This window comes from Acartia tonsa, chromosome 2 (assembly GCF_053477335.1).
Source record: "Acartia tonsa isolate MP-2025a chromosome 2, ASM5347733v1, whole genome shotgun sequence".
NCBI classification, from domain to species: Eukaryota; Metazoa; Arthropoda; class Copepoda; order Calanoida; family Acartiidae; genus Acartia; species Acartia tonsa.
In genome coordinates, this window is record NC_137261.1 from 14,650,888 (window position 1) to 14,669,487 (window position 18,600).

Sequence of the window (18,600 nt, forward strand, 5' to 3'; positions counted from 1 at the left end):
TGGGATGGTTATAGGCTGTTTTTCTGTCAGTTATATAACACTTTGAATACAGATCCCCTAGATACTAGCCAATAGTTTTGTTAAAAGTAGTATTAATACAATGTTCAATGTAATATATAGCCAAAAGAGTTTCAAAAAAAACATTTAAAAAACAGGTAATTGGAAAGAACTGACTTCACCTTTTTTTTTTCGACCGCTAGAGGTCATATGCAAATGCAAAGTAGAACGATGTCTGTTTGTCTGTCTGTTTGTAGCGAAGGATCTCGCTAACCGCTGAACCGATCCGGTTCTCCTTTACAGGGTAGCTTCTCATAGGTCCAGGGAAGGTTTATAACTATTTTTTTTTGGGGTGGGGGTGCAAAAAAATAAAAATACCCCTCCCCCCCAAATTTTTTTAAACCCCCCCCCCCCTTAAAAAAAATACCCCCCCCCCAATTTTTTTTATTTTATTTTTAAATCTAAAATATGAAAAATTGGTTTGATTAAACCTCTTGGGGCAAAGCCCCTAGAGGCTAGGGGCGAAGCCGCTAGTATTATATAATTTATCAAATTTTACTGTAAAGTTTAAAGATAAGGAAAAATTAGGCAATAGTAGCAAGGAAAATCAATATACGATTTCATAAGGTATATAATAAGTTACATATTCTACTATATTTCTAAGTTTATTCAAATATACATGGAAAACTTTCATTTTTATTCTCGACCAATTTTTGAACACTGAAGCACATTCAAGCAAAAGAAAAAACTTTTTCCCCTTACTTTTCAACAAGTTTTGCTCTAAACATTTTGTCTTTTATATATGCTTCTCTGTTATAATAATCTGGAAAATTATTTCACTTGGTTTATTAAAAGCCTTAGTCGTTGCACACATCAACGCAAGGGTTAAATAACTGTATGTTAGCAAAGTTATTTGCTAGCAGACGAAAACGGTTCCCACCACTGGAACCAGGTAGTTGTCTGAGTTAAAGATAACTTCTTATTTATTATATTGATCATAAATCTAAACAAAAGTGGTGGCTATAGCTGACATTTTATCGACATGACTATATTCTAAATCTAAATCCCAACATTTTTCATATTTCATTTTTAAAAAATGAAGTAACTTACAGTGCTTATAAAAAATGAAGTCATACAATAAAAATGACCATAGATAGGCCAGTATATATTTTACTATTGGTCATTTGAATGACGTCTTTTTATAGGCACTATAAGCTGCTTCATAAAAATACTATTCTTTTCTGATAAAATGTTCCTATTCTATTTGAAGTTTAAAACTTTCTACAATGTAACTCTTGACCAAATTCTGACAGAACATTTTAAGCCTATTCAATACAATGTATTCAGTTTTACCTGTCTTTTATGCAATACTAGTCAGAGAGAGAGAGAGAGAGAGAGAGAGAGGGAGAGAGAGAAAGAGAGAGAGAGAGAGAGAGAGAGAGAGAGAGAGAGAGAGAGAGAGAGAGAGAGAGAGAGAGAGAGAGAGAGAGAGAGAGAGAGAGAGAGAAAGAGAAAGAGAGAGAGAGAGAGAGAGAGAGAGAGAGAGAGAGAGAGAGAGAGAGAGAGAGAGAGAGAGAGAGAGAGAGAGATAGAGAGAGAGAGAGAGAGAGGGACAATGGGCTGTTATTACACTAGTCCCCAAAGTTTTATGATAACGTTTTATTATTCGTTGGCTAAACAACTTGGAGAAAATTAATGGATTTTGATTGGTTGATTTATTAAGTTGAGTGTTCAAATGTTTCAACCAATAATTGCAATCTTCAAAAGGGGTAATTTGGTGTATTAACATTGAGGATGTACATAAATTTATCAGTATTATCCCTTTAGATACCTAATTACTAGTAGTTTCGTTCCTGCCTATTGGGTCCTATATCAAAGTGGGGGATGGGTCCTTCATATTTTAAAAAACAGATGTAAATAAATTAAAAATACCAGCTTTATTTCTTAATTCCTTACCTTTGTGGAAGATCCTAACCCTCTAGGCTATCCTGTAACCAATTTAACCTAATCTACGGTAAAACACCCCCCCCCCCCCCGCCGTATCTAACATAAAAGTAGCACACAATAACATAATCTTTCGTCTAAAAGTCATAGTTAAGCCTTATTAGAGGGCATCAATGGTCCACTTGTGTTTACAGGGATATTCCATTTATTTAGATAAGTTTGGATAGTTGGCATATGTTGAAGTTCACGGTCAAAATGATAAAAAGCTAGTGTAAATTATTAGCAAATAAATTGTATATCCTATAATATAAAGTATGATATGATTTCGTTAAATACTTAACCGATTGAGTTCTCCATTTTATGGAAGCTTCTTATAGTTTCCATATAGCTGGATAGTTTTAGGATCTTTAATTTTTATATTAAAGTTTGGTTATAGGCTTAGAACAAGATTAAAACTTTTAAACTTAATTTTTTAAAAGATTGGGATTTATTTATTTCTTAATCTTTTTAACACTTTAATATGAAGGGATTTTTTTTCTTGATTCGGTTGTATAAACTAGCAGTTTTCACCTTTAATCATAGAGGTTGGGAAATTTTGTTTATTTTAAAAGGGGTTTAATTTTTCAATTTAATCTTTCAATGATTGTCTAATAATTATAACTATAAACTTTGCGCTAAATAATTAAATAAAGGCATTTACATTGTAGGAACTTTTGAATATTTCTTTTGATTCTTGGGGGTTAAGCCGTCAGTTTTTTGTTCTCTAATGTCAGGAAATGCATTTTACCCCAGGGAATCTAAAGGGATATGACAATGGCCGATATATTGATGTACATCCCCAATGATACACAAAATTACCCCTTCTGTAAGTAAAAATTAGTGGTTAAAACGTAAGAACACTCAATTTATTAAACTATTTAAAAGAAATTTATTAAAAGTCCCCAAAGTTATTAGGCCAACAAATGAGAAATCGTTATTTTAAACTTTGGGGACTTATGTAACAGCCCATCGTCCCCTCTCTTTCTGATCTCACCCTGCCTAACTTCTATGCTGTTATAATAAGATCTCACTAATTTCTAGGGCAAGGTTTATTAATATTTTTGGGGAGAGTACCACCACCGTCCAAAGCGAAAAATACACCCGCACCAAAAAAACCTTCTTGTAAAAACTAGAACTTCAAAGTGAAGGGTCAACACCTCCCTTCCGTACCCAGTTCATTTAACTACCCCTAGAGGCTTCCAAGGGCGTAGCATCTAGTAATTTTATAAAATAATAACCATAGTTGCGTTTTACTTAAAAATATAACAAGTAATGTAATTTAGTCATTTGAATCTTAAGAGATCTAAAAAATTTAAAAAAGTGTTTATATTCGCAAAAAAACACTGTATTGTTTATGGTAATGTTGTATATTTAGCGAATTTGTTTTATTGATATATTTGGCGGAACTGAAATAACACATTGGAATTTATGAATTTGTTAGCAGGAGTCTGGAAGAGTTGAAAAATTTTCTCAATGCCAGGATAAAATATGGTCAGATAAAATATATATACACATTGGCCTGAGGTGGATTCTTTAAAAAATTTAGGATCGCTAAATCGGCGAGGGTATTATAATAATGTATTTATAAATTTAAAGAAAGGTGTTTAAATTAATAGAAGTATTATTACTAAAAAAAATTTTTTTTGTAGATTTTTTATAAGATTTTGGAGGATTTTTTTTACAAAAACAAATTTGGTGATCTGGCGACCCTCGCAGATTTAGCGATCCTAAATTGTTTTAAGAATCCACCTCAGGCCTGTTCAATATTTTTATTTTTCGTACACTTTACGGTTGACCAGGGAGGGAGGGGACATTGGACTGTAAATTATACTGAATTTGAAGATTAATAAAAATGTTCTATCTTTGGTTGAACATTATGGACTTTTATTCGAAGCTGTTTCTAGTAAAAAAGACGTCATACAATGCAAATGACCAATGTTAGGCCAATACACAGACTAAATCATTAGTGGCTGGTATTTTAATTGACCGGTAGTATGCCAGTAGGACGTATTTTATTGGTACTATAAAAAGCTTTTTTTTATTAAACATTAATTTATTATTACAAACTAGCAGTGTTCTAACTTTTCCATCAATGATTTTAATCCATAGATCTCACTATGCTTTTAAAGTCATATAACCGTATAGAAATACAAGGCCGAAATATAAACTTTTATTTGTTGGAAAAAAGCATAGAAAAAAACGAAGATCTTATGGTATAAGACGATAATTTGATGTACATCACTAAATAATCCTTCTATAATAAGAATTATTGGTTGAAATGTTTGTACACTACTAGTCTGAACAAAAAAACTTAAGATTTAATAAAGTTTTTAGCCAACAAATGAAAAAAACTTGTATAAAAACTTTGGATAATTGTATAATTTGCAGACTAACGGCTTATGAAAAATCACAAAAAAATGTTTATTGTTTGTAGTATTTTTTTTCATCTTCTTATAATTGATCCTGGTACTTTTTGTACAGAGCTGTAATAGTAGAATTTTTGAATCTAAGAATTTTATAAATCATAAATAAAAAAAGAATATGAAATGTATCAGCAAATATTTTGTAATAGGAAGAAGAGAAGCCCAGAAATATTAGACTCAAATAAAATATTTAGAAAAGTCGAACCATAGATCTAGAGGGATAAGACAATGGACGATAAATTGAAGTTACTCCCTCTGTAGATTAAAGTAATTAGTTAAAAAGTTTAGACACCTTTAGTTTCAATTAACCAATTGAGATTTGATAAAGGTAATTTTAGCTTATTTGTAAATCTTTGGGTACTGGTATCTTTGTAAGTGCAAAGTCCCTCCCCCCCTTCATGTGATTAAACTGTTTGAAAAAAGTAAGCTTTCCTTACAGAAATGAAATAAAATTAGAGACAAACTGATAGACATACAGAGTATATGCTTTGAAATTTTCAGTCATCTATTTTTTACCATAGTAGTTTAAATAACATTTCTTGCATAAGATTAATATAAAAGAAGAAATGTTTGACATTGTTTATTACAAACAGTTCCTATCTTGCTTTGGATAAACTAATTCTTGTGCAAAAAAAACATGATACAGCTAACCAGCTCTTTTTTTTTTGTTAACCGGTCTGTTCTAATGATTTTATTAACTTTAGCATTGCTGTGTAAAAATGAGATTTTCTTCAGGGATCTAAAGGGAAAAATTGATGTTCATACCAAATGATCATACAGAAAATTACCCCTTTTTTAGATTAAACTTAGTGGTTGAAACGTTTGGACACTTAACTTAATGAACCAACCAATCACAATGCAAATCTTTAAAGTTTTTAAGCCAATGAATAAGAGAACATTATTATAAGACTTCGGGGACTAGTTTAATAAACAGCAAAATGCTCCCCCCCCCCCATTCTCTGATGTTTATTGCATCGCTACTTTTGGACTTATGTAGTTTGTTGTGATTCTAGAGTATAAAAGATCCTTTGAACCATTTTCCAAAAATGTTTTTACCCAGTCTAAAGCACACAAAATTCTTTTCATTCAAATGGAAAATACATTTGCTCTACAAGAACTATCAACTCTCTGGATGGGGGGATAGGTCAACAGATTTAAATTTACCACTGCTGCTATGCCAAGGAATGGGTATAATGATCCCTAAAAAACATATTATTCATGGACTACAAACAAACTTTTTAAAAAAAGTTTTGGTTGCTCATTTTAAGTTCCAGAATTTAAAACGAATGTTTTTGGGAGAAATGTGGGTTATTGTTTCAAAAATAAGTTTTAGTGGAAGCACCACAAAACCTTTACTACCAAGTAACTTGTAAAGTCGTAATCCCAGTCAAAGGTATATGCAATCAAAGGGACATTGTCCTTCAAAGATCGAGTTGTGAAGCTTTCCTTTAAAGGTCATATAAAGTTAAACTACATAGAAATTGTTGGAGGGAACATAGGGCTGTTTATTACACTAGTCCCCAAAGTTTTATTATAACGTTTTCTTATTCGTTGGGTTAACAACTTTGGGGACTATAGTGAATTTTGATTAGTTAGTTCTTTAACTTGAGTGTTCAAACGTATTCACCACTAATATTAATCTAATTTTGTGTATTATCATTGGTGATGTATATTAATTTATCGGCCATTGTCTTATCCCTTTAAATCCCTGAAGTTAATCTACGTAAAATGTGGTAGAATATTATCATCCAATGATCTATCCCTGGATCCCTGGCCAAAATCATACAAAAACAATGAGGACAGTATTCAAAGGAAGGCAGCAAAAAAAGCCCCATAAATGTTTCATAGCAAGAAATATTCTACTATTCAACTATTTAAAAGAAACACTAAAAGAAACTCAACATGCAGGGATCTAAAGGGATAAGACACTGGCCGTTAAATTGATTTACATCCCAAATGATGATCCGCAAAATTATCCCTTCTGTAGATAAAAAAATGTGGTTGAAACGTTTGAACACTCAATTTAATAAGCAAATTACAATTCAAAGTCCCCAAAATTGGTAATCTAACGAATAAGAAAACTTTATTTTAAAACTTTTGGGACTAGTGTGATAAACAGCCCACTGTCCCTTTTCTTTCTGCTCAACACATCATAATTTTAAAAGAAAAGCTTTTTCAACGTAGCATATTTATTCATAAATTTATCCTATGATATAAAGTACTAGCGGCTTCGCCCCTAGCCTCTAGGGGCTTTGCCCCAAGAGGTGATCAAAAATTTTTTTTGGCGAAATTCGTAAAAGACCAAGGAAATCTTCATCAAAAAAAGGACCAAGGAAATCTTCTGTAAAAACAAAAAGGACCAAGGAAATCTCCTGCAAAAAAAAAAATAAAAAAAAATTGGGGGGGTGGGAGATTTTTTTTATTTTTTGGGGGGTTTGGGGTGTCCCAGCCCCCTAGAAAATAGCTTAAAACCACCACAGGACCAATAGGTATATACCCTGAAGAGTAGAATCCGGTTACCAAGATCTTAAGGGACGGACAGACGGACAGACAGACGGACGGACAGACATCATTCTACTTTGTATTATAGATTTAGTTTTTTTTTGTCTGTAGCCTAAGATTTGAATAACCATCAAACTGATTTTACATTTTATGGAATCTTCAAATTGGTCCTAGGATGGTTTAAAAGCTATTTGATTTTTAGAAAGCTCTTTAAAGTATCCGAATAAATGAGCCATGTGACGTCATAAAAATAAAGGATGAGAGGAGAAGTGGGTAAGAAACCCCTTAAAAAGAGATGGATATATTGACGTCAATCGGCTAATTTTTTCGGACACTTTGTAGAGCTTCAGAAACCTTTATGCTTCATTAATTAGGTTTATATTTGATGTATAATTTTAGTTTGATTGTCAGGGTGTCTAAGCTTATTTTCTCGTATTTATTCGAATCCGGTGGATAGGAACCGGTTCTCATCCATACGAAAAAACTATGTTTGCATCGTATTATATCCAGCTTTCTACGAATATAAAAATGTACAATCATAAGATTAAAACCTGTTTTTTAGCCGTGACTTCGGCACCTCGGGGCTAAAAAAACTGGTTTTTATCTTATAATTGTACATTCTATATCCGCGGAAAGCTGTTTATAATACGATGAAAGAAATAACTATTATTTTATTTGCAAAAATTACACTGAAAGTATTTATAAAAAAATGTATTTAAAACAGCAGGGTAAAAAAAAATATTTTTGTTATCTTTGTGGAGTAAGAAAACACTTTAAACTTAAAAGAACAAGGATGACAACATCCATAAAAATAAGAAAAATAATTTTAATAAATATTATTAAGAAGTATAAAAAGATTTGAAATTGCTAAAAACTCTCAATATTTAAAATAGACATATTAACTTTATGATATTAATATTAGATTTAAATAACTATTTAATGTATCTGTTACGGACGTACGGATGTGAACACCCTAATGTTAGAAAAGCTTTGCTTTGAAAAAAAAGGTATTTTATTCTTCATTTTGAATATAAAATTTTATCTTTTGAAGCTTAAATTGTGCTTTTGATCATTGCATAATGTTGAATGGTAGTTCAGCTACTACCTGTGTATTACCTTCTTTGGGTGATATTATCATTCGATTTTAAGTGATCATCTAGAGAACCCAAGGGTATCATCTGCTTGTAACGTGTGCCATACTCAAAAGCCCACTGGTGGATATTAGGTTAGGTAACATCCAACAGACAAACAACCCTTTGATTGCATGACTTTTTTCTCAAGAGTCTTAACTGTGAACATATTTTTCTTGTTTTTTAGTTATCTTTTATGACAATTATGTTATTTGGCGAGTGGTTGATCAAATCCTGTTAAAAAAAAACCTAAAAGCTTATCTGAAACGTTTTACAATGCTTATGGGGCTAACAGACAGACAAACAAACATTCTGTTTCATATGTATATAGGATAAATATTCTAGTAGTACTTGTGGTTGGGTAAACAAAATTAGCTTTGATTAGTAGTTCACAAGTGGATGCTTTACCAGAGATTTAAAGGGATAAGACTATGGCCGATAAATTAATGTACATCCCAAATAATGTTACACAAAATTACACCTTCTGTAGATAACAATTAGTGGCTGAAACGTTTAGACAAACAACTTAATGAACCAATCATAGTTCAATAAAGTCTCCAACGAATAAGAAAACTTTGGGGACTGGTGTAATAAACAACCCATTGTCCCCTCCCTCCCTAGGCTGCTTTATATTATTTCTGGAAAACACCAAAACAAATTTTTAGAAAGATAGCATTAAATATCCCATACATCAAATTAGTTGAATAAATCATTAGGTCATACATTTATAGGGATTTCTTAAAGTGGCAGGTTTTAAGCTGTTATTATAATTAAATAAACTACTGTAGTTTTATATTAATTACATTTGATCTGGATAGGCTTTTCCAACTTGCAGAAAAGCTTAAGGCAAAATTAATTCTGTAGTAGATACCAAAAATATTTTAAAATATTCAAAATATTAGGAAGCAGTTTATCGTGTATAGTCAAACAATACAAATGACCAATGAGAAGCCAGAATACAAATCACCATTGGTCAATTACAATGTATACTAACCTATCAATGGTCATTTGTACTGCTTCGAATGATAGCTGTGATACAAATTAAGTTCGTAAACAAAGAAAACTTCGTCATAGAATTGAGTATTATTATTTTTGTTAGATTGTGGCAATTGTTAGTTCTTTGATAGGGGTATGAAATTAGGTTTGTAAACAAATGAAGCTTTGTTTTACAAAATTATAAATTACAAAGTAGGAAAGGACTATAGAAGATATAAATAGAAGATCTAAAGGGATGAGACAATGGCCGATTAATTGATGTACCTCCCAAATGATGACACACAAAATTACCCCTTCTGTAGATTGTAATTATTAGTTGAAACGTTTGAACACTAAACTTAAAAAACCAACCAATCAAAATTGAGTAAAAGTCCACTTAGATTTTAAGCCAACGGATAAGAAAATGTTATTGTAATCCTTTGGGGACTAGTGTAATAAAATCTCTCTTGTTTTTCTGGTCAATGTTTGAGCTTTAAATAAAAAGAATCTAGTATTATAATAATTTGTAATTACACAACATGTTCTTTCATTGCCTAATCCCTTAAAACTTTTTTACACTATAAATAATTAGCAACTTTTTTTTGTTCGTAAACCACAAAACCGATTAGCTTCTCCATTTAAGAGAAAGGTCACATAGGTCATGGGATGGTGTTTGGCTGCTACCATTAAAAACTTATATTTTTTAGTTTTTAAAGCTGTAACGTCAATTGAATGTCTGTAACTCATGTTGAAAACAATAAAAAGGACTGTATTTTTCAATTATTGGATTTAGGTTAGGAATGTATAAATTCCTAATAAAAGTAACAAGATGACTATTTGTGTGCTTATGCCTTAAGATCTAGCTGAAAGCTAGACCGATTCTCCTTTACAGCAAAGGTTCTTATCGGAAGGTTTTTGACTATATTAAGGGAAAAATCGCTTCAGAATTTTTTTCTTCTTTTTCTATAAAAGAAAAGAAGACTTTATTATTCTAATTTTAGAACTTCAACACTCTCGATGTCAGAGGATTGTCTGTATTTGAATGTGTATACACCAGCTGGAACAGGTAATTTTTTTTCCAGTATCGCTTCGAAACCGATTAATATCCGGTGGATTAGAACCGGTTCTTCGCCATACTGAAAATTGATGTATAGTATCGTATTATATCCAGAGTTTCTATATCAAAAGCACAACAAACTTGTAAAAGTAAAAATAAAAAAGTTTAGTTTGATTATCAAATGTTGTTCTTGAGTCAAACTGCTTATTAATTATATAATTATAATAAATGATAATTAAAATGCTTACGTATTATATTTAGACGTACTATTTGTTTTTATGTTAGTTGTTACTCAATGCCAGGACGTTTGTTCTTTGTTTTTTTCTAAGGATGCCGGAAGAATGATTTTTTAAACAAATAAAAGTTTTACTTCAGTCAAAATACGTAATATGCTTGATGAGCTACAAAAAATAATTTAGATTTTGCTGAAAATTGATTTAAATTTGATTGCTTTTTAATTATTTATCAAAGAAAAGTTAAATTTTATCAGTCTATCATAATTCCTCCCTCTTATTTATAAATAATATTGCTATGACTTTTTATTAGAAAACTGAAAAATAGACATAGCCTTTAATACCAAAAAGAATTTATCTCTTTATCCCTTGTTTAAACAATTAGTTGTAATGAAGTCTCTGCTATGTTTCACTAATACAGAGATAAGACAACCATTGTTAATCTTATCCCAACCCCCAAATCCTAAATTATAATTCTGATTTTTTACAATTTTAATTGTTGATTTTTTTTACTATGCTAGTAGCTTTGTTATTTTTAAACTATAGCCAGGATGCTGCCATTTTTAAAACCGGCAGAATTAAAGCTTAATGTTTTTTTTATTGGCAAACCTTTGATAAAAATACAGCTATACTTAACATAACTGTTCTCTTGTCATCCTTGTTTCCTAAAATCGTAGGTGAGGAGAATATGCCAGCCGACCCAATACCCAAAATATGGCTCCACATTTCTAGCAGTCATATTGTCAAATTGTAACCACCATTAGACAAATAAAAGCCGTAAAAAGAGTAATTAACAAATCCTATTACACAAAATTAACAACTTTAATTTTCTCAACAGTCAAGTTTTATTACAACTATGCCTTCTAGCCACACGTGTATGAGATTGAATGCCACCCCCCCCACCCAACCCCCCCACCTTTTTTATTTAATTTTAGAATTAACAAGGATGACAACATCCATAAAAGCGAAGCACTGAAATGGTAGGACAAGCAGGCATTAACACTTGTATAATGTCAGTACTGAATAATCAGAATATAAATGTATAAGATTCAAAGCAAAATTAAAAGTAAATTTTATCATATAAAGATTTGTTGTTAAAAAAGTAGAAAATCAACATGTTTAAAATAGACGTACGGACATTCTGGTAACGATTATAGAGTTGCTACGCTTTCTAAATCGTACCTAAATACTACAGGAATCATCATGCAAGGTTTGAAATCGATAGGACAATTCTAACATGCCTAAATTAACGAATAAAAGCTATCTTTCTCGGACGGACGGACGTACGGACGGACCCACCCTAATTATAGAAAAGCTTCGCTAAAAAAAGATATTTTTTTTGTAATAATTTGTTGTATTAAGAAAGGTGTTCTTTATTTTACATTATAGAATTATGAGTACAAATTTTCTTTTATCATATAATCTTTTATCTTTTTCCATTTCATTTATTTACTGTACATTAGTTATTTTTCAAAGCTGAGCTTATCATTAATAAGTCTTTAAATGTATGTCCGTCCATCCGTCAATAATGCAAAAATTTTGGTTTAATTATAAACAAGAAACTGAACCTCCAGTATCAATGAATTTTTTAAAATGTGTATCGAAGGGCAGAAAAAAATAGCCTAAAACCACCCAAAGAATTCTTCAAAACGAAGACCTCAACTGTTCGAAATCTTAAGCTATAGAAGAAAAATTATTACCTTTTTACAATGATAGATTGTATTACTTATTACTTACATTTATTAGATATTTACTTGATACAAATTATATGTTTCTATTTAAAATAAATTTTTTGCGGCGCTAACCATGAAAATTCTAGCCATTGTTGTACAGTGTCTAATCTTATTTATGTCTTAATGCAGCCCAAAAAAGGAATTTGAATAGCTTATGTCTTGCCTGAGTAGCAAATATATGTTTTTTTTTATTTTTAAAATCGAAGCTTTTCTATAATTAGGGTCGGTCCGTACGTCCGTCCGAGATAGATAGCTTTTATTCGTTAATTTAGGCATGTTAGAATTGTCCTATCGATTTCAAACTTTGCATGGTGATTCCTGTAGTAGTTATGTATGATTTAGAAAGCGTAGCAACTCTATAATCATTACCAGAATGTCCGTACGTCCATTTTAAACATGTTGATTTTTCTACTTTTTTAACAACAAATTTTTATGTGATCTAATTATCCGTTTGATCTGATTTTTGGTATATTGATTCCTGGGACAACAAAGAACAATTTTATAAGCGAAGCAACTCTATAATCAAATCCTAAAAATGTAAGTATGTCCATAAACATTATCCTGTATCAAGCAGTTTTGCAACAAATTTACTTACACTTTTGCTTCGACTCTTATACTTTTATATTCGGATTATTCAGTTCAGACACTATACAAGTGTTAATGTCCGTTTGTCCTACCGTTTCAGTGCTTCGCTTTTATGGATGTTGTCATCCTTGTTTAAGTAGCGAGCTACTCTGTAATACATTCTGTCTGTCCGTCCTTCAACAAAGTCTGCAATGCTATGTTTTTTTTTCTACCAAATAGCATAATACAGGGTGTCCGTCAGAAACTGTTTTTTTTAAACGCTTATTACTCCCTTTATATTTGAGCTATTTTAGTAAAATAAAAAGTATTTGGCAGCCTACTACTGACCATTTTATAGTAAAGTGATGCAAAATCTGCAAAGTTAACAGAAAAAAATCTATAGGATAATACATGACAGGCTGATTTTAGTGGATATAAGACTAATCCAAAAGATAAATGTGCCTTAGTTAACTTATAAAGCATCTGGTGGTCAAACGGTGGACAAAGACTTACTCCAGACATTATGAGAACTGGCATTGTAGTCTAATTAAAAAATCTGGTATATTTCGGGTTCTTGTGTGCATTTGAAGCGAGCTCTCATGAAAAATTAACAGAGAAGACCAATAGTATGCTTATTTAACACATTGTTCAATTTAATTACACATCAGATTCTTGAATATTGGAAATTTTTGTTTGCCATGTCAAGCCGGTTCTATTGGTGTGCTTGGAAAGTCTGAGAGACCAGCTGTTTGGACCCTAACTCATCCTAAAGTTCAAATAGCAAATATTTTTTTCTGTGTTAGTATAAATTCAATAATATAAACCTCTTATGTACTACCTCGTAGAATTTTCCTGTTTATTTTGTGGATTTTTCATCATAATCCCATAATATGGTCAGTAGTACGCTGCTAAATACTTTTTATTTTATTAAGATAGCTCAAATACTAAGGAAGTAATAAGTGTTTAAAAAAAAAAACAGTTTCCAACGGACACCCTGTACATACAACTGCAATACATTTTTTAAAGTCGTTAGTCGATAATTCCCTACATAGTAAAGTATTGAAACGCCGTAATTTTAGTTTTACAGAAATGTAAAGAAAACGAACAAAAAATCAGTAATCAATACAAATGCCCTACTGTCAAAGCTCAAAGACTGAATGAAACATCACTTCAGCAAAATGTCTTATTAATTGCATAATAAATCAATGAAAATTCTCTAAACCACACAAACTGCAACTAAACTAAACTCAATTCATCGTTTCCTTGTTTGTCTTTTGGTTGATACACTATGCATTCATGATGCTTTGGTGGAAGACATGGCACACTCCGAGACTGGTGTGCTACATATTTGCCAAATGAAGATAAAACTAATCCTAGAGATAACAAGGATGAACACTTCCAAAATAAGTCTAAGATAGTGTCTATTCTCTTTTCAGGTTTTCTTTTAGAGATTGATATATCTTCATGTAATTGAACTAAATCCTTTCTTTGTTCCATTCCATGGAATAATTTCTTGTTAGTTATATCAACCCAAAGATGTGTCAGGGGATTTTACAAATTAACAATAAACATTTGCCCTGTTGATAAAATTTAAGTACCAAACTAAACTTGAAAAACTAACACACCTGGCAAAACTTTCATTAATTTCTTTTGGTATCAGAAGAACAACATTGTATTGCATAACGTATAATCTCATTGATTACAATAAAGTAATTAAATATAAGAAAAATTTTACCTTATGAAAATTGTTTTCTTTCTTATAAGAAAAATGAAGAAAGCTTAAAATTCTTGGGGTTAAAAAATAAATTACTATTCTTTATATATTTTCCTATTTTATATAACATTAGATCAGTATTGCGCTTTGAAGTTGGACATATTTTTAATATTTTTTGATAATATTTAAAAAATTAAAATAAAAAGAATAGTGAAAATTTTAAATTTAAGTTAAATTTTCCTCTTCTTGGTTACTTAAATTTCATGAATATAAAACTCAAAAATAAACATACGTCTGTTCATGGTTTGGGATAGGAATTAAAAAAAAATTATTTTTCTTCCATTTTTAACTTTGTACCATGTCAATAAGATTTGGAATTTCCTACTTATAGAAATAGAAAGTTTAGTGTAAGGATTATTTAATTTCTTTTCTTTTTAATGCTCTTTAATTTAATTTTTTATAGTGCCTATAAAAATTGACATTATACTGGCCTACATTGGTTAATTGAAATGTATACTGGCCTGTCAATTGTAATTTAGTCTGTGTACTGGCCTATAATTGATCATTTGTATTGTATGGCGTCATTATTTATAGATAATTTGAACAATTCAAATACCCAGCAAATTTAATTGAATTTTGTTTCGATTGTCATATCCATGTCTCCAACATCTGAGTGATAACATGGGGGAAAATGAAAGAAAATTAAATAAACTTTTAAATTCTCTTTGTTAAATTCACAGCTGAAAAAAATCTTTTTTTTCTTAGGTCAACAACAACCCCAACCCCTCCCCCCCCTCTCTGGATTGCATTTACCATGTGATTTTTTTTATTTTTCAGGAAAATACCCATTGATTAACCTAACCTTTAAATTTGTTTTAGATAAATATTATTTAACTAAAACCTTGTAATTCATACTGCTGATAATGTTAAAGGAACGGGAGGGGGGGGGGGGTGAGTGGTCTCCTATAGGATTGAGAGTCGACTTATCCAAAATATACAATTTTCTGTTCTTTTCATGTTAATTTGAAATGACTAGAAAAAGTTGGTCCCAGTGGTCCAACTTTAAAAGGTAATGTTTAAGGATTAGATAAAAAAAGGACATTTACACCTGACTCGCAAAAATGTAAAGTTATAAATTGATGTACATCGCCAATGATGATACACAAAATTACCCCTTTACGCGGATTACAATTAGGGGTTGAAACGTTTGAACACCCAACTTCATGAACCAACCAATCAAAATTTAATAAAAGTCCCCAAGGTTGTTGAGCCAACGAATAAGAAAACGTTATTATAAGACTTTAGGGACCACTGTAATAAACAGCACAATGTCCCCTCCCACCCTGCTAATTTAAACTGTTTTAAAATTTCTTTACTACTTCGGATGTCATTTTTTATGAAGGTATAATCTTTACGTTAATATTTAAACTTTTCTACTTATTATTCATTTCATCTGTAAAAATATCAGGAAGGGATGAAACATTGAGCTGTTAATTACACTAGTCCCCTTATTCCTTGGCTGATCAACTTTGGGGACTTTTATTTATTTTTGATAAGTTGGTTCATTCAAGTGAGTGTTCAAACGTTTCAACCAATAACAGTAATCTACACAGAGAAGTAATTTTGTGTATCATGATTAGGGGTGTACAACAATTTATCTACTGTTGTCTTATCCCTTTAGATCCCTGAACAAATATGCAGCAGACACATATATATATACTAGCCTACAGCTCACGTTGTTCGCTGGTCTGTAATGCTATTGAGAACATTAAATATCTGTAGGGAAAAGGTATAAGGCTGATGCAATTATATGAGTATAAAATCCGGTAATTAAGAATTCGTATAGGGCCTGATGCTCTAAAATATTTTTTTCAGCTTTTATCAATGATAATCTTTTTAAATGTTGTGTAAATATTCAAATACCACTAAGCATCATTATTTACTATGTCTGTCTGTTGTGTACCATTTTTGCTTTCATTTGCCTTATTTTTTTAATTCAAGAGCTTCTATAGTTATGGATGTTGTCATCCTTATTTATTTGTTAAAAGTTTTATTCCTCACCTTCTTCGTTATTCTGTCTATAGTGCTTTGAAATTATTAAGATTTCTGTAGGGAAAGTGTTTATTTTCCCTTCTGCTATTTAAATAGAAGATTGAATTTTTTTAGACCAATGCACTTCTGCCCGCATAACCGTCGATCAATCAGTACTGCATAAACACAACTTTATTTTCTGATGTCAAAGACTGCTAATATTTAGTTTGAAGATTTGTATGACCACTACACTGATCATTGCTCGTCATTCTGTCGGTTATGCCCCTTTTCCTTCTTTTTGCTTTTGTGTTTTTACTTTTACAATTAAACTTTTTAACTCAAGGATCTTAGGAGATAATGTACTATATTTATTTTACATCCCCCATGATGATAAATAAAGGTAAGCCTTCTGTTGATTGAAAAGTTTGGACACTTCTTGTTTAGAAGTGACGAAACACAGATCAAGTTTTTTTTAGTCAAAGTGGTTACTAAACTTTGGTTTACAGTGTAATTTACAGTCAAATGTTCCCTCCTTCCCTGAGCTAAAGAAATTCTGGTATTGAAACTATCCTTCTTACTCTATAATTCACATGGTCCATTAGTCTCTTGGATCAAGATTTCATATTTTAATAGCTAAAATATTTGTTTTCTCAGCTGCTATCAAAATTAGATGGTTTAAATTTTTAATCAAGATTATAATGACACATTTGCAAAATTCATTTTCATTCATTTAGTAGCGAAGATTAACTTTAATTCAAAATGTACTTCCGTTCGTCTGCTGGCTATGATTAGAGGAAAATGTGATTTTCTCATTTGCTATTCAATGGCTGAAAAGTTGTGCAAATATTCCCTACCTAGCTTTCCAGTATGGGCCTCATTTATTGGTCAGTTCATTCATCCAGTAATAGGGAAGGAAATGGGGTAAAAGGGTTGTATAATGTTGTTAATGATCAATTTCTTGTTAAAAGCAAAAAAAATTTACAGTGGGGGTTTGTCTGTCCATCCGTACGTCTCTAACAGATAGTTCTGATTGTTAATTTAGGCATATTAGAATTGTCCTATTGAATTTAAACTCGACAATAAAATTCTTGAAACTGTTATGTCCTGCATTGAAGTCAAAGTAAAAATCTTTATTTTTTACCATTGCTTTACATAGTTGCCCTATCACCATGACGTTAGTATGTCCAAATAAAATATCTTGTATTTAAGCTATTAAATGATATAGTTACTCTCTCTGTCTCTCTCCCCCCCCCTCTCTGTCCTTCTCCCCGCTCTCTCTCTCTCTCTCTCTCTCTCTCTGTCTCTCTCGCTCTGTCTCTCTCTCTCTCTCTCTCCCCCCCCCCGTTCTCTTTCTCTCCCTCCCCCTCTCTTTCTTTCGCTCTTTCTCTCGCTTCTCCCTCCCTCCCTCTCTCTCTCTCTCTCTCTCTTCATACTCAACAAAATACAAAACAAACTCAAAAGTTACACGTAGATTACTACAACTTTAACGTCTTTGAATATCTGTTAACTTATTTATTCAGTAATTTGTTTTATATTTACACCCAATGTAACAATACACGATTTAACGTTTTGCTTCATTTTTATATAATTTTTTAAAGATTAAAATCCTAATATTTTTCATTTAAAATTTTCGTCCTGAAAGGGTTAAAATGATTAGTTTAATATCTGACCGCATTACGGGGAGTGTCGCACGAATCAATTCATTATAAAACTAAGTTTTCTTAGATTTACTATATTATAAATTTAAATTTGCTGTGTTATGAATAGAAATCAAATACTTCAATGTTATTCAAATATCAACATGAATTAAAAAAACTGAATTAATGATGCTAAAAGTAGAATAATGGGTCTTATTGTTCTGGTCAATGAGAATTTAATAGGGATTATTGGAGCACTATGAGTTTTTAACACTGTATGCTTGGAAGATTCGAGCTCAATTATAGACGTTTATTTCCTATATAGATCTGTCATGGATCTTGATGCAATACAGCCGGCCGTTTTGTACATGTTAAAAATTAGAAGATTTCATTAAATAAAAGTAATTGCAAATATACTTAGTAAATAATTAATATTCTGAATAGGTTAAAGTTCGGCATGGAAAATGTGTCACCATGGGGACTAAGTACGAATTTTAGAGTTCAAATATCATATAATATTAAGATTAAATGAATTGGAGTACAAATACCAATGATAGGCCAGTATATATCTTACCAATGGTAAATGTGAATGTTGTATACTAGCCTATCATTGGATATTTA

At 31.2% G+C, this 18,600-nt stretch overlaps 1 protein-coding gene across 1 annotated transcript in view; it reads left to right on the plus strand.

Annotated features, from left to right (window-relative positions):
- Positions 1–18,600, plus strand: part of LOC145305374 (neuroligin-4, X-linked-like) — a 153,207-nt gene that overhangs the window by 24,198 nt on the left and 110,409 nt on the right. Inside the window, exon 5 of the mRNA XM_080146995.1 lies at positions 10,012–10,076. Within this exon, the coding sequence (XP_080003121.1) occupies positions 10,028–10,076 (49 nt within the window). The 5' untranslated portion in view covers positions 10,012–10,027. The remainder of the gene's footprint in view (positions 1–10,011; positions 10,077–18,600) is intronic.